The 21,092-nt window shown below is 40.0% G+C and overlaps 1 protein-coding gene across 4 annotated transcripts in view; it reads left to right on the top strand.

The window, feature by feature from the left end:
* Positions 1 to 21,092, top strand: part of DYM (dymeclin) — a 206,112-nt gene that overhangs the window by 74,267 nt on the left and 110,753 nt on the right. For all 4 annotated transcript variants that reach the window (XM_041461668.1, XM_041461667.1, XM_041461666.1 and 1 more), the window contains 4 exons: positions 2,861 to 3,043; positions 6,469 to 6,647; positions 12,766 to 12,891; positions 20,279 to 20,392. In XM_041461668.1, coding sequence (XP_041317602.1) covers positions 2,861 to 3,043; positions 6,469 to 6,647; positions 12,766 to 12,891; positions 20,279 to 20,392 — 602 coding nt within the window. The remainder of the gene's footprint in view (positions 1 to 2,860; positions 3,044 to 6,468; positions 6,648 to 12,765; positions 12,892 to 20,278; positions 20,393 to 21,092) is intronic.

Here is a 21,092-nt window from a genome sequence, read left to right as displayed (position 1 = left end):
GGGCTTTTTGAAGACTTTATAAATCTTCAGAAGCAGTGTGCCTCATGACGCTATTTCAGATAATCTACCCTTCCCTCCTTTTCAGAGTTTAGTGGTTTAGTTTGGAGAACCCTAACTTATTTTTGCCACCACCCAGAGATGTAGAAAGCCTTACAAAAACATCTGGAATTTGTATTTCTCTTGTGGTGTAGAAAAAAATGACAAGAGGATAGAAGTAAAATAAAAAAAAAAAAAAAAAAACAACTCTCAATGTGAAAGAAACCCAGCATTTAGGCAAATTTCACTTCATGCCTGTAATGATGCCAGGCAGAACTAATACTGTTGCAGTCATCTGTGGCTATCCTGTTGGCTTAAACAAGAATTTTCGTGAAATCATGGAATCCTAGAATGGTTTGGGTTGGAAGGGATTTCAAGGCTCATCTCATTCCCACCCCTGCCATGGATGGGGACACCTTCCACTATCCCAGGTTACTCCAAGTCCTGTCCAACCTGGCCTTCATCTCTTTTAAACATGAAATTTTCTTCCTTTTATTTTGGTTTTTTTTTTCCTGTGATGTTGTGAAGAAGCAGAATCTGAAAGATTATTCTGTCACGCTGTATCAGTGTCTGTTCTTCTGTGTTTTCTGTTAACTGCAGATCTGAAAAGAATATAATGAAAAGCTTCTAAGAGAGTGCAGCATAAGTTACTTTGTTTTGTGTGTTAAAGAAGTTAAATATAGTCCTGTAATTTTGAAATATGCATAAATTTAAAATTAGGTTTAACAAAGTAATATTTCACGTATTCTGAACATACTGCTACATAGAGCTAGAAACTTCCTGTTCCTCTGTCCTCACAGGCTGTTTACCTATTTAGCATTTTGATGTGATGTTTATGATCAGAAATAATATTTTCCTTTAAAATGTTTTTAACTTGAGTGTGTTGGAAGCATCAGCCAATACTTAGCACCTAATGTGATGCTGCCCTCCCAACTGAAAGGAATGTTATGAACTGTTACATCGGGTTGGTTTTCTGGAGGATTTGCCAACACACAAGAGAACTTCAGGAGGTTACTTGGGCCACATATTCATGTGCAGATGTCTCTTGGACATCGTGAGCTTGTTGTCCCTGGTGGAAGATTCAGGTTAATCACTGGTGTTTTGGCCATATCCCTCTTTTCCTAACTATTGAGGAAAGGAGTAATGGCAGACGGCAGCCACAGAAGGATGGGGTGGTAGAAAATTAAAAACCAGACCTACACTAAAATTTAAGAATGGAAATACGATGAATTTTAATTTCTTTAACATGTGATGATAAATGTACAGTTGTTTCAGGGTTTTTAAAATAGTTTCTTTGCATGTTACCTCTCTGGTTAACTCATATGAAAAACTTAATGGTCAGCATCATTCATTCTGATAAGAACTGTGGATGAAAAACATGGTGATAAAGGGTTACTAATGTAACATGAAATTTTTGCTAAGAAGGCTGCAATTATAGTACTTTTTATTATAAGAACTCTCAAGCTGCCGAACACTGAGTGGCATTAGTCCCCTTGCCTATGACTTGGCAGTAATTGTCCTGCAATTGTCCTAATGAGGGAGCACTGGTTTGTTACATATTCTGACTGTATAATTACATTTGAAAAAAAAATACTCATTGAATGGCTTGAAATTTTGTAGGGCTAAGGGTACTTGAAATTCTTTTAACTGGTTATATTTTAGTATTTTGCATTCAAATGGCTTACAAGATTTTATCATTTACACCTTGAATCCTGACAACTAGAAGACTGGAAACTAAACTTCCTTAATTTTTCTGTTTTCTTTAAGAAGGTGTGTTGTATTTAATTTGATTTAAGCATTAATTAAAAGAGGAAATAAGGATTTATCTGTTTTTAAGTAAAACTTACTATTTTTTAACCTGTATAACTCAAAGCTTTGACCTGTTAAATGGATAATTTGATTAAATGCTTAGTCTCTGTCATAAAATTTCAAGATACATTCAAAAAAAATGAACTGCTAGGCAGGCATTTGGGGTGAATCTAATACTGTGTGATGGGGGGACTGCTTCTTATCCCCTTGGAATGAATGTGTCAAGAGCCCAGATGTGATAAACGCAGAGGTTTTATCCTTTCCTCTGACTTTGTACTCCAATAATGATGAGTCTGCAGCGTCTCTGTTTCAGTTTTAGTGCTTTTCTTAGTTTTTTCAGTGCTGAAATACACTCCCATGAGCAGTGGCAAGGGTATAAGGACTAATGGACTTGCTGGAGAGGGATGAGGGGAGTCCTTTAATCCTCCTCTGATGCTCCTTCTCCTCTAATCAGTATTTGGGCACGTAGCTGGTCATTTGGTTTCACCAGCGCTGCTGTAATTAGGAACAGGAATTTCAAATGCAGTAGTTTAGTATTGGAGTTAATTCTTTTTAGTGCTGTAAGTGTGAAAATGACTCTGCATTTGAGGATCAATCATCAAAGTTTAAGCAATGTGATAATGAGAGTTTTTTCAAGCAGCCTCTGGGGACATTACGTTGGCTTTATACATTATGCCTTACTACTGGAGCTGTCCATGGATAATGTACAGTTTTGGAATCAGAGAATGGTTTGAGTGGAAGGACCTTAAAGACCACCCAGTGCCACCCCCTGCCATGGGCAGGGACACCTTCCGCTGTCCCAAATTGCTCCAAATCCCATCCAACATGGCCTTGGGCACTGCCAGGGATCCAGGGGCAGCCACAGCTGCTCTGGGCACCCTGGGCCAGGGCCTGCCCACCCTCACAGGGAAGGATTTTGTTCCAATATCTAAACTAAACCTGCACTCTAAAATAGCCTTGTTTATTAAAATATGACCAAACCTGTTATTTGTTGTTTTTTTTTTTCCCTCTGCAGCTGGCCTGTGGACAGTGTTCACGCTGGGTGGGGTGGGCAGCAAAGCGTCGGCGCAGCTGGAGCAGTGCTCCCCTCTAGCCAGCCAGAGCCTGCTGCTGCTGCTGGTCCTGGCCAACCTGACTGACACTCCAGACACCCCGAACCCCTACAGGCAAGCCATCATGTCCTTCAAGAACACCCAAGGTTTGTGTCTGTTCTTACTTCTGAGCCTGAACGGATGAAGTGGAGTTTGGAGATGCTGTGATTGCTTAGAGGTTCTCTTTCCAAGATTTGTTGTCCTTCCAGCACACTCATGGAAGAGCAGTAATAACACATTTTTTTCTGGGAGTTTTGAGGTGGAGTTCCTCAGCTGCTGGAACTTAGTGGTGAGGGAAGAGGGAGGATACTTTATTCTTCTTACTTGAGAAACACTAGAAAGCTTCATAATCCTGGTCCAATTTACTTCCTGGACTAGAAGTTCTTGAAGGTTTCTGCTGACCTTGATGATTCTGTGACTCTATAATTTCATAAAATATACATAAAACTAACCTATAAGTAAATTGGTTATCCAAGAGTCTGCACGGGTCCCCTAAAATTTGTAGAACTTTTTGTCTTGGAGTCATGGTCCTTAGAGAGAAAGTAAATAATTAAATTGCTACCTGTGTTTGCTGAGTGTATTCTTGTATTTTAAATGTAAGAAAAAAATGTTTAACATAAACACTTCCATGAGTTTTGTATGTATGAGAGGTTTCAGAGTTGTTTTGGTGCTTGTCTGGGTTTTGAGAAGGCAGGTTCCAGTCTGTGTGTCAGGTAACTGCAGGTGCCATGTGGCACTGACTCACAAAGGGTCTTGTTTGGGACATGGGAGTGCCCTAACACAGCTTGTGCTGTCTAGGGAGCTCAGTATGCAGCCTGTGCCTTTCACAGAAGCACAGGATCTTTTAGGTTGAAAGGCCCTCCAAGTGCAACCATTCCCCAGCACTGCCAAGGCCACCACTGCCCCTTGTCCCCAGGTGCCACATCCACACGGCTTTTAAATCCCTGCAGGGATGGGGACTCTGCCATTTTCCATGTGTACTTTATCCGCACTTAAATCTCTGAATCTGAGCCATGTGGTTTTACCTTTCATTGGCTTTGTGCAGGTTGGCACTGTGCACAGGGCTCAGGAGCTGTGTGACAACCTGTGAAGCCACAGTAATATCCTGAGTTATGCACTTTCTTCTGGGGATTTTTTGTATTCCTTTATCCATTAAGTTTTAACCAGGTTGAGCTCTAAATTAATTCACCATTACCTAGGAAAATGTATTGGGTTGTGAAGGTGGAGGATTGTTCTCATAAGAAGAATTCTGAGTCCTAACATGCTTCTTTGATTTATTGGATAGCATTTACAGGTGGTTGAGATCAAATTGTTGATGCAGTTTTTGTTCTGTTGTGTCTTTAAACTGCAAGCTCTCTTTAATGTTGTATTTTGGTTGACTTTGTTTCGTGCCACCAGTAGCCAGTAATGTATTTCATTAAAGCACACTATACATATATCATTATAAAATTTTGAAATAACTTATTTTGTGTCAAATGTAGCATGAAAAGCTATATTTTCTCTACATGTGTGTTGATAGAATGACTTATTGTTTCCCAGAAACTTGTTCCCACTAGCAATACTCATAATTGAGTTTAAATTTGATTTCTGTGAACATTCTAAGGGGTTTGTAAGAGGAAAGTAATGTGGAAAAAAAGAAGCTGGTTGCAGTCATAATATATACTATAAAAGGAAAATTGGCATTTAAAAAAATAATTTCTATAATTTAATTGTGACAAAACTAGAAGAATTCAGGATAGGGTTTTTTTTTGTACATGGTTTAGAATAGTTTAATTTTTCTGTTGATCAGCTTAATGTTCTGCAGAATAATACAGGATGTGCTGGTGTTGCTGGTAAGCTTCTTTAATTCTGTTTAGATTTTTATTTTACTGGACTTTTTAGTATCCTTTAATAAAACTGATGCTGTAAATCCCAGTGGCACACCTTAAACATCCTCAGAAGTGAAGCGGCAAAGCCAAGGGGAGCTTCTCAGCTAATGACCTGTGGCACCAAGGACTGAATAGTTCTGATTTGCTGTCTACATCCAGGTTTTTCCTCCTGAAGGGAAATTCCTGCCCAAAGCGGGAAGGTTTTAAACAGACTGGTCCATAGTCATGGTCAGTAGTTGAGGAAGGCCAGGCTGGAGTCTCTCCTGCACCCGCGGCTGCGTGGGTTTGGGACAGGCAGTGTTTCCATCACCGCGGGGCTGCATCTCTGTGTGGTTCCCAACTCTTGCAGGCAAGAGTTGTGTTTGCTCCAGGGCCTCCTGCTGCCTCCAGCTCAATGGCTGGAGCTGTCCCCCCTTGCCCTGGCCAAGAGGAGTGGTGACTCCCCAGCATGCTGTCTGCTGGGCCCCACAAAACCAATGGCAGCCAGGGCTCCTGCAGGGCTCCTGCAGCAATTCCAAGCACTTTTTCCATCCAAAGTGGGTGGAAATGTTCAAAATACATGACGACTGCCATGCTCTTCTGTGTTGAAAGCTACTTAGCAAACTTCAATAAGAATATGGTCTTAAAATCGTAGAACCACAGTGTGGTTTGGGTTAGAAGGGACCTTCAAGATCACCCAGTTTCAACTCTCTTGCCATGGGCAGGGGCACCTTCCACTATCCCAGGCTGATCTAAACCCTGTCCAGCCTGGCCTTGGATACTGCCAGGGATCCAGAGACAGCCACATCTTCTCTGGGAAACCTGTTCCAGGGCCTCATCTTCCTCACAGGGAAGAATTTCTTCCTGATCTCTCATCTCAATATCTTGTCTTTCAGTTTAAAACCCTTCCCCCTCGTCCTATGCCTATTTGCCCATATAAAAATTGTTGCACTCTCTATCTTCTCCAAACCCCCCTGTAAGTACTAGCTTTTTCTGTTTCCACAGGGAATTTCTAGACCTTAGGGGTCTGTGCAGATGGACGTTTTTGTTGAGGCTGGTAAAGGTTCTGTGAACAGAAAATGTGTTACTTTGAGGGATGTCAGACAATGTGATGTAATGTTTTACATCACTTAACTCACCAAACTCTCCACCACACACCTCTAAAGTCCTGACACTTACATTTCACTGAGATACCACAGTAATCTTGACCTATGCACATCCACCCTTTATACCAAGAAGGGGATGGAAGGGAGATACTCTGCCTTAATGCCAGAGAACTAAACCTGTAAGTTTGATGTGCAGGGTTTGGAATTTAATCACGGTATTGTTTCCAGAGAAGACCTTGTGTCTGTCCCCCTTCAAGCAGCTCCTGGGATCACATTCCTTCTTAGCAGTGGAAGTCATATGGAGGGACAAACTTGTTTTATGAAAAAAGGTGAATGTTTTGTGCAGGTACTGGGGTCTTACTGAAGCTCATATGGGAGGATAACCTCGGCTTTTTGGCACAACTGAAGCTTTATGAGACTCTATTATGGTTTATGACCATTGGTAATAAGAGTCATGGGTGATTTTTGTTTCCTCTTTTTGTGGTGTATTAAATATTTCCCCCAGAGATTTTATAAAATTAACAAATAACTGAATGATAAATGTATTTGTTAAGACTTTATTTTATTTCTTTATTTCAGATAACACCGCTTTTTCATCATCAAATCCACACGCTTTCCAGATTAACTTTAACAGTTTATACACAGCTTTATGTGAGCAGCAGAAATCTGATCAAGCCACTCTTCTCTTGTACATGCTCCTGCATCAGAACAGCAACGTGCGGACCTATGTGTTGGCACGGACAGACATAGAAAATCTGGTGAGTCTTGCTCTGCCTCCTTTATTCTCCTCACGAGGGATTGGCCCTGCAAGCTTGGGTGTCACCAGCTGCCAGTGTCCTCTGTTCTGCAGTGGGAGCAATAGGTTCTGGATCACTCATTTTCCAGTTCTAGCTCACTTATGCATTTTTGTTACATCATCTCAGGAATGTACGTCTGAGCGCATCACTGCAGTCAAGGCTGGCACTGCTAAAACTAGAAGACCATCTTGGATTCCCTCTTTCTCTGTGTGACTATCATGACCCCAGTCAAGCCTGCCCACTTCTGATCATTACGTAGAGAAATTGGTAGCAGATATTATTCCATTCATTATTTTATTTATCTCTTTTGGATATTCAGGCCAAAAAGTTGCACAAGCTGTATCTGTGCTTTCAGGAGTAATAGTTAACAAAATGAGCTGTAACTGGACTAACATGCCAGATGTCTTACAGGGTTGACCTAAGACTGAAACTCCTCAAGGAGTAGCTCACAGATTTTATAGAAGTACAGTTGTAGTGCCTTTTTAGCTGCTTAAATAGGATTGTGGTTAATGGCCAATATAACAGACACCTGGTATGGTTTTGTAGGTTATAAATTAGCTTATGCTCCCCTCTTTAGTAATGTCACAAACCACTTTAACAAATCTTACTTATTAAAAAGCATTCCTTTAATAAGATAATGGCTGTCTGGGGGAATTGGTAACAGAATAGAGGACCCTTTCCATTTTAATATTTGAAATCTTGCCAGGTAATTAGATCCCTTGCCTGTTTGATGGCAGATATGGAGTGAGTTTGGTTTCAGTCCAAGTTCTAGCAGATGTATTGCTAAAATCGGAGTTGATAGACACCACTGTTGGCAAACTGGGGTGAGATGGTTGATGCTGAATTGGTTCAAGACTGAACTCCTGTGTCCACAGCAGGTTATGTAGGCAAGGGCTGAGTCATTTTGCATAAATTCTGTGAACAAATGGCCATGTATAATTTTTGGGGCTGCTAGTGTGTGATATGACAAGTTAACAGCTGCGAACCATAACAGTTTGCTGTATCTTTAGACTCACAGCATAGAATCCTAGAATGGTTTGGGTTGGAAGGGACTTTAAAGCCCATCTTGTTCCAACCCCTTGCATGTGCAGGGATGCCTTCCACTAACCCAGGTTACTCTAGACAAGTAAATATTAGGTGTGTGCATTGTTTTATAATTATGGTGTCTGATACACTTGACAAAAAGCTTTCAGAAAAACAGTGTGGTGCATCTGTCAAAACAAGTCAAGATGCAGGTACTCAGATACTCGCCAGTGTAGGATATTTTCATATATTATCACCTAAAAAAAAAAAAAAAAAGTCAGAAAATCCCAGAAATTATCAGCAACTTAAAACACTTCATGGGAAAAGCTGAAAAATTCAGAAAAGCATCACTGAAAAGTCAACAGTATTTTGATTTTTTTTTTCAATTTTTTTCAATTTTTTTTCAATTCCAGCATTTGAAACTGCTCTTATTTTGCTTTTCATGCTGCTTCTTTGTGATCTTTACTGACATCTTTGTCTAATCCTGTAATTTTTATTGGGCCAGTAGATAAGCTGCAACCAACTGGGAAGAGCAGTTTTAATTGCTCAGTAAGGCAGGCTGAGGCAGACCCAAAAAGAATTGGGAGGGCTGGGAGGGGTAGTGAATGAAGAAATCGTGACCTCCTAACAACAGTCCTGTGGTGAAAAAGGGTAATTCATTAGACTTGATAATGAGATAAAAGGACTTAAGTACTGGAGCTGGCTTCTCTGTATGGCAAGAGTGGTGCTGATACACTGTGTACTGTTCTGGTGTTGCACTTGCAGACTGTACTCCCAATAGTCAGTAACTAAAAATAGTTACAGACTATTGAAAAATGGATCCCTGTTGAGATACATGGAAGTTTTTTTTGCTTTAAAGTTAACACTGTGAGAAGCCTAGGAAGCTAACTCTAGCTGGTCAGAGAAGAGCTTGGAGAGCATCAGGATGTGTATGTGCCTTCATAAAGGGGAATCTTTAAAAACAGGAATCTTTGCTTGCAGAGACGGATGGTAAGAATTAAAGCCTGGAGGTTGATTCCCACCATCCAGAGATATGGGAGAAAAACAGTAAGGTCATTAATCCAGAGTCAAAATGATCTTTGGATGAGAGTGGAGGACTTTTTGAAGGCATGTGGTGTAAATCAGTGGCCTCTTTGTGCAGAGGCAGTTGGATGAATGGGGTGTGAGGTATGTAGGTTCTGTGTGAGAGATCACGTCCACAGCCAGCTCAGAGCTCATGATAAGCTTTAGGGGCTTTTGCAGGTTCTTCCTGTTCCACTGCACTCAGTGCATCCCATATGTTGTGTTTTCCCATTTTAATTTGTCTCCCTTTCTGTGCCCAGGAAGCGTCACCAGAAGGTGCTCTGTAACATTTCATAAGGATTTTTTGAAATGTGTCTCTGCTCTTTTTGAACTTTAGTGTAACTTGTAAATTAAAAGTTTGTTTTTCTTAGCTGGTACGACAGATACTGTCTCAGCTCACCTCCTCATTTGTATGAATCTCCCTCTGCCAGTTATAGCTAAATACCTTCACCTTCTGTTGGACTTTGTGTTTTATTGTTAATAAAGAACCTTTTTTGCTCTTAATGTAATTCTGCTTGGCAAAATAATAGGATCTTTGTGTGTCCTTCATTACTTCATTTTTTAAAATAACTGGATTAAATGTCTGATGCTAGAGAATCTTCTGTTAGAGACATTTACATCTAGTATTTGGCTGTCCTTTTCAAAGTGCTTGCAGGGATCCTCCAGAAAGTGGTGGGACAGATGAAATAGGGGGCAGTTAGCACATTTTTTGATAAGCTAGTGTTCTGGTCTGTGGATGGGAGACTGTTGAACCTTCTCTTTGAAAGAGCAGTTAGCACCAGTATTGCAGGTAAATATACCAGCTAGATTTCTGTGTGTAAGAAATGAGCTATTCAATGTGTTTTCTTTGGTGGCTGAGTTGAGATTTTGTTGCTGCTCAGCATGATTGGAATGAAATAACATAGATGATGATGTATTTATATCAGCTGATGCTACAACAATATTTTTTTCTGTAGTATAAATTTGTCTTGAGCAGGTTGCTGCTTGTGTTTTGTTGAGTACTAAAGACAATCTATTTTTAAATTATACTGGGAAAACCAGCCTTGGACTGAATATAGCACTTGCAATTTTCAGTTTCTGTTTTTACCTGCCACTTGTTTTGGGGATTGAAAGTTTGAGCTTTTTAATTGTGGCTGTTTCTGGCCAGTTAAAAGCTGCTCCTGAGGGAGAAGTGTTAGTAGTGATGCAGTAGAGGTAGTGTGATGGCTGTGAGAAAAGGGTCAGCAATACAAAAGAAGTGGTGGCTGTCTTCTCAATATAGGGTTGGATAAAACCATTGTGTTAGAAGATGATAAAAGTTTTAACGTATGTATGCAGCATAGAAGTATAGAAATGTATTTTGGTTGAAAGTCTAGATAAATTTTAATATAATTAAAATATTAACTGAGAGGGTTCTCTCTTTTGGAGGAATCTTCCAGAATCCTCCTGAGATTCCTTCCAGGCATCTCTCAGGGTTCTTTGAATTTTTCTGGAGACCTGACACCCAGGTTTCAGCCCCAGACTTCTTCAAGGAAACTACCTAAAGTCTTACTCTTTTGAAGAAAACTGTCTCCTCCAGGTTCCACCCAAGACTCCTCACAAGACTCCTCTCCCCCAGAGTATTTAAAATTTTACATTTTCATATGATTAGAATTTTAATTGAATCTTTATTGTAACTTTTTTGTAGAAGTGGTGGCTTGTTAACTAGTGTTTGTTTTGAGAACAGTAATACTTGTCCTGAAGATGTGTGTGCGCCTCAGCAATCAATATACAAAGAAAGACATGTTGTAAGGAGGAAGGATTATGGAAAGTGTACGAGTTGATTCTGGTTCCATTCAGAAATGGCACATAAGAGAGAATTGCTGTATGCCTCCCTGAGTTTTGTCCAGTGTGTAGATGGAGCAGAGCCTGAAAGAGGAGTGGGAAGGACAATGTGGCCAAAGGAGTGGAGGTTTTGGAAGCAGCAGAGGTTTTTTTGGGGCAGGAGGGCTGATTGCCGTGATCTGGAGTGCCAGACTACTCTTCAATAGCAAGTATGGAGCTTTAGTAACAGCACTTTCACATATTGGCTTGTAGGGGAATGGCTGCAATGTCTCAGTATCATGTACTTTTAAATGTAGGTTGTAGCCACACACTTGCAGGACTTGGAGCACTTGAGAATATGAATGGACTTTTTCAGTTACAATTAGTATTAATATGTGTAGACAGAGGAGATATTTTGGGCTGTTCTGAAGGAGTATGTTTTGCCAGAGTGGTTTGTATGGTTTGACACAACCAGACTGAGTCACAATTATCTTTAAAGGTCCCTTCCAACCCAAACCATCCTGTGCTTCCATCTGGGATCTGTCTAGAAAACTAAGAAGTTGTTCCAATGGTTACCTTCAGCAAGGCTTTTGTTGTTATCCCTGCAAAGTTGTAAATGCAATTCCTCATTAGTTTTATGTTGCTATGTTGCTTCCAGCTCTATCCAGCTTATTATAATAACTCTTGGACTTGGAAATGACAGAGCTTTTACAGTGCAAAGCTACATGCAAGTGTTGGAGATGGAAACAATTGAAATGGTGGACCAACACAGTGATGTTTGTCTCTCTTTCTCCCTATCCAATGAAGAGGACAAATTTTTTTTGTCTGTATGCTGACTAGAAGTTCTAGAGAAAACCTGGTCTTTACTCAAGACTGTTACTCAGAAGACACAAAGATGGTACTCTAGTTTCCATTGGAGAGAGAGGTTTCTGAAGGATCCTTTGAAATGGCAAGGGAAGGATGTTTGCAACATATAATTTTTAAAAATATTTTAATATTGATTTACTGTTAATAAAAATATTACTGTAAGTATATTCTCCCTCTGCTTCTGTTGTCATCTTGTCTTGACCCTGACCAAAGCATGTGTCGAAAGGTTTTGTGGCCTGCAGCATTCAGATCAATCTCATTTCATTCTAATAAAAACTGGTTTAGTATGTCCCAACAGTTTCGAGGATGGTTGACTGTAAGAGAACATTTTGGTAACTTCAGAGGCTTGTGAAGCACTTGGTGTCCTGGCTGCTCACCAGAATAGGTTTCACATGATTCATCCAGCTGCCTTTGGCCTGTTTTGAAAAACAGCAAATTTTTAGGTGTCTAGAAGCTTCTTGGAACTGAGGGCTTTCTCCAGTTCCTTTTTCCAGGGCTTTTTTGTGATTTCGGCCTATTTCTGCAGCCCAGGGAAGCCACGTTGTACTGAGCCAGTAGAAAGCTAATTTTCATTTGGTAGAGAGACAGTGTTTGCATCTGGATTAACTTTAGACTAGCATTCAGGTATGCTTGCTGTTGCAATGAAATCTCATTTTCATTATTATTGCAAGGCTTTGGCTTAAGCTGTTCATCGTGGTGGAAATGTTGCAAGACCTTGGGCTGAACTCTAATCATAATGATCAGTCAGTTCTCTTTGGCTGCATATTATCTAAAATTGGAAAAACAGGCCTCTTCTAGTCTTAACCAAACCCAAACTGGGGATTTTTTTCTGGTATTGTCTTCACACACCAAAATGGGATTTAACTTTCATGTCTCAAAATGTCTCTGTTCACCTCAGCTTTGATGTGCTTTGGCTAGGTTTGAGGAGGAAAGGCTTTTCAGAGCAGGCTTGTGGTAGCACAGATGGGTAGACACAACTGTTTTCCTTCTTGGACTGGTGAAAATCTTGTTTAACAATTCTCTTCTCCCTGTAGCGTAGAGAGGAGGACTGAAGCGTTTGGAGGTTATGGTAACTGCTGTGGCTGGGAATCTCATTTATTAGGGATTGAAATTCCATTTCTGACCACAAGAAAACGCTTGTTTAGACTGTCTTGTGTGACAAAATGAAGCAGATGGAAGGTGTTTGGACCCAGTATGCCACTGCTCCGGGGAGTTGTTTCAAGAGGGAGGAATTGGTATGAATTGTCAAGGGCAGGGCAACACATGGGACCTTTAGAGCCTCCTCTGTTTAGTGTCTGAGGTATTTGAAGACTAAACTGATACACCCATTTTTCCTTCCCTAAAGGTTCTGCCGATTCTTGAAATTCTGTATCACGTTGAAGAAAGGAATTCACACCATGTTTACATGGCCCTTATCATTTTGCTGATCCTCACAGAGGATGATGGCTTCAACCGATCCATTCACGAAGTGGTGAGTTGCTGTTTTGGTAAATAATCCATCGGCTCTAAAAGTAATCTAAATATTTACTTCTAAGAAGATACGTCGGCAAAGCTGTTCCCTCATCAGAGGTTGTATGAGCTCAGCCAAATGTGATGGCAGATATATCTTTCTTTTGTAAGAAGAAGGAACCTGAAGACTGCTTTCAAAACTTTTCCCGAGTGAAATGAACAAACACACTCCCTCCTGTAGAGAAACTGTTGCAAATATCTCTTTTTCTGTCTTTTTTGGTGTTCCCTGTTACAAATTAGCCTAGTAATAGCTGGGCAAGCTGCCTCAAAGGTGCTGAATGTTTGCCATGGAAGTGGAGGGCCTAGAAAAGAGGAAAAAAAACAGGAAACCTTTTTTATTTTTTATTTCTCTAGAAAAACTTTGCTTAACTAGTGTGATGCAGCCTTTAGCTGGAGTTGTATTTTCCATACTAAATGTTACTTCCTTACTTGGCACTTCTTTTTCTGTCTCTCTGTTAGATTAATTTCTATTTTATGTCCATATAACAGGATCCAAATTTTTACTAGCTTTGATGGACCTTGACCATCTGTGCAGGAGAATACTTTGGACAATTATGTCCTAGTTTCCCAGCTTCTAAAGCTATGATACTGCATGAGATATTTGCACTGATTTACTTTAATTTTTTGACTTGGACACAGAAATTCTCTTTTGGGGAAATTATTATCTTTGTGAATTATTATCTTTTTGAAATTATTGAAATGCAAAATGCTGAAAGCAAGTTTCAAGGTTCCTAAACAGAACTCTCTCCCAGGTGAATTTCCGGACTTACAGTATTTTTTCTCTGAAATTTCATATTATGAATATTATTTCATATTATTTATAGCTCTGTGTGTAGAAAGCAGGAAGAGATTATTTAAATGCAGTTTCCTGGGAATACCTCTTTGAAAGCAGCTTTTAGGAGCACCTATAGTAACCATGCAGATGACTGAAATATTTTCTTGAAGCTTTTTCCTGCCTTCAACTCTATGTGCCTTGAACCTGTACATGTGCACCAGAGGTGTACATGTGTGATGTGTATTTTTAGGTTCTGTGTCACTGAGTCATTTATCCTCTCTCATAAACTGGGCTTGTTGAGAGCTGAAATTCAGCAAGGTGTCATTCTTGCCTCAGTCTCTTCCCCTATCACTCTTTGTTCATTTTAGAGGTTTTACACAATAAATAAATTCAATAAGTCTTTCAATAAATTCCTTACTGGATGAGTAAAAGTGGAAGATTTCCCTAAAATTCCTTAATGAGGATCCAGCTGTGGAATGAAAACATAAATCAAGTTTTCTTGTCCGGTTTATCCTGCCTTTCAGCTAACCCTGCCAATAGAGTTGTAGTGTTCGCTTGCAATGTGGATATTGGTTTACTAGTTGTAACTTAATAAAAACACAAATCCCACCTTGTTCCTTTTACCCTGCACTGATCTTTTCTTCAGTTGTGCCTTTGCTTCTGCCATTTTCTTCACAGTTTTTTTTTTATTTTACTTCAGATGTTCAGTAACTGCTTCTTTTCCTCTGTGGTTGTTTTCCTGCTCCATAGTGTCGGGTTCCATTTGTTAATAGTGCTGTGTGTTCAGAGTTTTGCTGGATTTGGTTCTTAGGTGGATAATGAGAGGTGGCTGTGAGGTGCTGCAGGCCTGTCTGTGTGAGCTTCTCCTACACATTCCTACTGATCCCAAGGAGGGAAATAGTTGTAAGGGGAAAAAAAGTTTCAAAGTCATACTTATAAATGCATTCCTCTCACCCATGTCTTTGAATTAATTAAATTGATGTTTTCAGGTATGAATGAGCAAGTTCATTCATACTGTTCAAAAACTTTTGTATTTAGTATGAAATTAGTCTCATACTTGCTTAAGTATTGACTCCACATCTCCTAAAGCCTAAGAGGGTATTATAGGTCTGCAAAATGATGGGAGTCAGAAAATCTGTGTAGTCAGGCCTTTTTGTAAAATGTAAGCATCTAGCATCAGTTTCATAAACCACATGCATGCAAGTACATACCAGATTTTAGCAGTTACAGCAGAATTTTTTTATTCTCTCCATTACCTGGGTAAAAGGTGAAGAAAAAAAGATGTGCTGTATTTTAGATCAACCTGTTTTTCTCTCTGCTGTGTATCCTGTGTACTGTTCTTATAAGAACCATGACTGTACAGTTCATTTATGGGCTATTTTCCTTTGTGGCATTTAACCCACATTTATTTATTGATTTTTAGGATTAATTTTAGTGAGCAAAGTTTTATAAATCTGGTGATTATACCAACTGGTAAGGAGCTCAGGAAACCACAGAAACTCTTTTTGACTTCTGTAGGATGCTGAAGCATTTTTTATTTAAAATGAATGTGGTCTTAACTGCCTGGAAAATATGATTCAAATCATAGGTCCTGTCCCTGCAGTTGGTTTGATGCAGTTGGGTCACTGTAACCACACAGAACTCAATTTCTTTCACTAATATTAACAATAATTATAATAGCAGAGTAAACAAGTAAATGTAGGAGTTCCCCAGAAGGGCAAGTATTGGTGATCTTTTGTCCCTGATTTATTAAATTCTAAATAAAATTACATGAGACATCAAAATAACATCATAAGGTATTTGATGTAGCAGTAACCTTATTATGCTACTGTAGCACATTATGCTGTAGTAAATGGTGATACACTCTAAATCATGATTTAGCTGTGTTTATTTTTAGTGTGTTAAAAAATATCTCATGAGTAAAGTTGTGGGAAACTGAGAACCTCACTGCTTGGTGTATGTAGAACTGAGCTCCTGCTCTTTGCATCTTTGCAGTTTGTGCTCCCTAAATTGGAACTGTCCAAGAGCCTGGTATTCAAAAGAATAATTAATCATTTTAATTTATTTTAAAATTATTCTTGCAAGACCAGGGACTAAGCTTTTCCTTTTTTTATCTTTTTAATGTTAACTGCAAACCAATGAGATTGGTCAGTGGGGGCACTGGTTCCAGGTAAATGATTTTGAAATTTAAGATATTTTCATGCTTCATGCCTCTGAAACCCAGAATGGATGGTGGTGGTTGCTGCTGTTGTTTTTGAAATAGCTATTTCAGCTCAGGTTGCTTTCCCCAGTGTAGAGGAGAGGTAACAGGTTCTAGTATGTAACTTTATAACTGTGAATTTATATATATATTTTTAAGAGTAGCGTACTATTTGAAGGAATAGTTATCTCAGTAACTGTCTTTTTTCCCAGGTTGCTGTTTTCAGAGTTTCAGGGAAGGTTTCACTGAAGGTTTCTGGGCTGAGACTGGAGCATTAACATGTATTTGTCCATGCTTTCAGCTGTCAATGTGTTACTTAATGAACCCTGGTAACTTCATGCTTTGCATTAGGAACCTGAAATTTGGCAGGTGGCCTTTGTGCCAGGGCTCTGCTGCTGATAATATGACTAAATGTGACCAAATTATCAGTCTCCAGGCACAGGGAGCAGTCTGTTTCCATCTGCGCAGCAGAGACGTAGCCGGAGGTGGCCTGACGTCTGTGGAAACTGAATATTCTCATTTTGCTGCTCCCAGAGCCATCTGGGCTGTGTGCATCCTCCCATGCCCAGGGATCATGTTATCAGCTGAGATAGGCAGGGATGAGCTGCAGCTTGTGCAAATGCAGCTCCCAGCTCCTGTGGGACAGGACTGTGCTCCCAGGGATGTTTCTGCTGCTGCTTGGCAGGGGTTGAAACCACACAGAACCCTTTGGCTTGGAAAAGCCCTGCAAGGCCGTTGAGTCCAAGCGTTCCCCCAGCACTGCCAAGGCCACCAGTGACTCTAGTCTCCAAGTGCCACCTCCACATGTTGAGGAAAATGTATAAGAATGGGAGCCCTGATGTGACAGCAGTTGGCAGAAATTTGAAACAGGCTGGGACTGGCTGTGCATGGAACATGGGATGGTGCAGTAGAGGAGAGGGACAAGAGTTAAACAAGAAGTAGGTAAGATTTTGGGATGCTGAGAAGGGAGATAAATAAAGAGGCAGGATGGGAACAAAAAGCTGAAAGTGAAGTCAGGCTTCTTTTTGATGAGAGACTCAGATGGGCAGGTAGGGCAAAGGAGAGTAACTTCACCCTGACAGAAGGCAGGATTAGGTGGGATATTGGGAAGAAATTTTTCCCTGTGAGGGTGGGCAGGCCCTGGCCCAGGGTGCCCAGAGCAGCTGTGGCTGCCCCTGGATCCCTGGCAGTGCCCAAGGCCAGGCTGGATGGGGCTTGGAGCAGCCTGGGACAGGGGAAGGTGGGTTGAGCTGTAGAGTCCCTTCTAACACAAACGATTCCATAGTTCTGTGATGATAAGATGCGGGTGGGGGGAGTGGAAGCAGGTAAAAGAAAGAGCTGAGAAGGAATGGGCTCTGGGAGGGCGAGGAGGTGGGAATAAGCTACAAGGAGGGAAAACAGGAAGGGTGATGGCTTCTATATACAACAGAGATCCATGGTGGATGAGAAAGATGTGTCTGGAGATGTTGCAGGGCTCAAGGTACTACTTGAGACTACTTAACTTGTCCCAGTCTCATTCCTCCTGTCTCACTGGGACACCCTGTGGGAGAGAGCACATGATGGAATCTGCTCTCAGCTCCAGCATAGAGTGAATCATGAACTTCCACTTTGGTTGGTGAAGTGCAGAGATGTGCCCCACAAAATAGCACCAAAGAGGTGGGAGGAAACATGGGGATTGTTTTATTTGTGGGAGGAGGTTGGTTTGTTGTTTCACTCATAAATCAGAGACTACAAAAACTATCTTACTAGAAATTTAATCAGTTAAGTTGATGGTTATTTGGCCAGAATAAGTGTATTTTGTCTAAGAGGGGGAAAAGAAACTAAACTCAAATTCTTGGGTATCATTTCAGAGCAAATTGAGTGAAATTATTTCTTCAATAATTATCAGGAGATACATCCCTTTATGTACTATTGGTTTCAATTTACATTGTGTGTCATGTCAAAACAAATAATATTTTTTACTACCTATTTTCATTGCTGTATTTTTTAAAAGGTTTGTTACATTTTCAATAAGCATTTAAAAGTCAGGAAATTAAATGTGCAATCACAACTTATCCCTGATATATTTATGTATTACTGAGAGTAACCATTATCTAATGGTCATATACTGTATTCTTCATATAACAATATGTTTTTCTTCTGGAAGGTTTCAGTGCTGAGCTTCAGATATTTGAGCTTGAGATATTTGCTTAAGATATTTGTCAAAGTGGTTAATTTATTTCTTTATATAAAATCTTCTCTTGAGAACAGGTATATTCATATCGTCATAAATAAGCTGTTATTAAGAAATTATAATTAAGGCAACCAGGATGAATGTCTCCACTTACATTAGCATTTAGCATTTGTGAAGTAACCCATGAACTTGCTATATCTTACCATATGTTTATACTTAGCAGCCTTGGGATGATCAAGTTCTCCACTAGCAGAGTATCTTCTTGCAGTGAAGTTCGTGCATGTGATTCATTAATTACTTACACTAACAGCTTTTAAAATTTTCAGTTGCCTTTTTTTGTGAAAATATGTGTGGATTTTGCTTTGTCTTTCAGGCATTTCCTGCTAATCATCTATGTTGTTCATCCCAACTAGCTGTCCTTGTTTACTGAAACTCCTTGGATGACTTGTTTTCATTTATACCATCATCACTTTGACTTAAAATAGTATTAGTGACTTGTTATAACCAGAAATTATATTGGTTTCCACATCCACTCATCGCCTGCTATTTGTGGAAACCTTTCTTGTACTGATTTCATGTTTCCTATTTGTTCCTCAGCCTTGACCATTCTTCCCTTAAATACCTCTCAAGTCTTTCCATCTTCCCCTTATTCTGATTTTTTGATCCTTTTAGCAAAAGGTGTTTACTACACCTCAGCCTGTACCTGGGGATGTTTGGTCACCACTGCCATAAAATAGTGTTTTCGCCATCTATAGGTTACAGTCACTGGCTTAATTTTAGCTTCCTTGTGGGAAATAGGAAGGTGCTGACAAAGAACCAGGTACTGGGCAGCATGTGACAATGGAGATGCTTTAAAAAAATTATTTTTAAATTTATTTCAAGGATCTGAATTTTTATTATGTTTTTTCGTATATAATAAATTATTTTTATATCTCAAACTTTAAGCTTACCAATAAACATGAATCATAATATGGATGCTATTTCAAATGTCTCCTGTACTATGAAAGAACTTCCAGAGGTACAGACTCACAGAATGCTTTGGGTTGGAAGAGACCTTAAAGTTCATGTCAGGGTTCTACCCCCTGCCATGGGCAGGGACACCTTCCACTGTCCCAAATTGCTCCAAGCCCCATCCAGCCTGGCCTTGGGCACTGCCAGGGATCCAGGGACAGCCCCAGCTGCTCTGGGCACCCTGTGCCAGGGCCTGCCCACCCTGCCAGCCAGCAGTTCCTTCCCACCATCCCTTCTAACCCAGCCCTCTGGCAGTGGCAGCCATTGCCTGTGTGCTGTCCCTCCAGTCCCTGCGCAGCTCTCCTGCAGTGTCTCTTCTCTCTCTGAAGTTACACAGGGCAATAGCTTTGTGTGCAGTAGTCCTTGTTAAACATATTTATGTTTTGACCGAGAATAACCCTGAATTTATAGAGGATCTTTTCCATGTTTTTAGGACAGTTCCTGTTGAGTAATTTTTACCAGTCCTTCAAGGCAGGGTGTTGGGTACATGTGTTTCCTCCATGTAGGTTGGCTGGCTACAAGGAAAGAGTGGATTGATTCTCCTTCTGCAATAAACTTGGAAATGGTGATTAACTTCATCCACCCTGATAGTGGAGGCCTGTGAAAGACACGAAGCTCTTAATCCAGCTGATGACTTTCTCTTAGTATTAGGGGAAGAGACTTCATACTTTTCAAGGGAAAGCCTTCAGTGTGAAGCCAACACACTGTTGATCTGCCCCCCGACCTTCAGTGTGTGTGGTCTTGCCCATCAGTCAGAGCTCCTGTGTGCTGCCTCTTGCCCAGCCAGCCATGAGGGAAAATGGCAAGGCATTGGCAGAATTATTCAGGCGTCTTGGGTGTAAATGGAGACTTTATAAAGTGTCAAGGGTAAAGATGAGTATATAAGTGTGGTGGCACAGGGCATAGAAATCAGCAAAGTGCCAAATGTAATCATCTTTCTACACTTGCTGTGTTTCTGTCTGACTTAAAGTTGATGAGATCTACTAGGTGATAATGCTGCAGAGGTCTGACTTGTTTTTTTTGGTTAATTTTGTTCTAATTATGCTTTGGAGTACAAAAATTAAGTAACATTTGAGACTGGAAACTAATTTTCATGTCTTAAGGAATGTGAGACTCCAGACAGCTTCCTATGTTCTTATTTAAACCTAGGTGCTGAAAAGCCTTTTTCTTTTAATTTTTTCTTTTTGCAGATACTGAAAAACATTACTTGGTATGCTGAGCGTGTCCTAACAGAGATCTCACTTGGGAGTCTTCTGATACTGGTTGTGATAAGAACCATCCAGTACAACATGACACGGACAAGGGTAAGAGTTGTGTTGAGCACTTGTGAATTCCTAACCTCAGCAGCTTGAATTCAATTTCAAACAAGGGGTGGAATTTTATTAATTCTATTGCAACCAGTTGGCATCTGGTTTTGCAGGAAGGAAGAAAATAGATCAGCTGTGTTAACTAAGTGTTTGTGAACTTGTAACACAATTTCTGTGTTGTCTTCTAGCTCATTGAATATGGTTCTCTAAAGACCTTTCTTCAGGCATCAGGCTTACCTTCATTTGAGAAGAAAGAGTTCCTTAGTTTCATGAGAAGAAGTGATTCCTTATAAGCTATTTATATCTCTGAATGACTTAAAAGTGGGAATTTCAGGTCTATTTATTGTTAGTTTTTTAGGAAGTATGACAGGAACTGGGCCAGAAGACCTCTTTGAGCTCTCGGAAAGGAAAACTGCTTTAACTTCAGAGCTTTATAGCCTAAATTGATTTTGTGCATTTTTCCATGCACAATAGGTTTTTACCTTTTTTGCAAACACAAACATAATGTAACGCACTTCTGAATATTTTCAACAATTAAAGGCACAGAAGTTTTTACATTACAAACAGTAGCCAAAACATTAAATATATTTCAAACTGCAAAAATTGAGGATGTTACTTTTATGATAACAAGAATTGGAAGGAATGAGAACAAATTTGGCATATATATGTAGTATTTAGAATCTGTTATGTTATGTAA

This window comes from Pyrgilauda ruficollis, unplaced genomic scaffold, assembly GCF_017590135.1.
Source record: "Pyrgilauda ruficollis isolate IOZ18807 unplaced genomic scaffold, ASM1759013v1 scaffold150, whole genome shotgun sequence".
NCBI lineage: Eukaryota > Metazoa > Chordata > Aves > Passeriformes > Passeridae > Pyrgilauda > Pyrgilauda ruficollis.
Note: the sequence above shows the minus strand (reverse complement) of the source record. Positions and strands in the feature narration are given on the sequence as shown.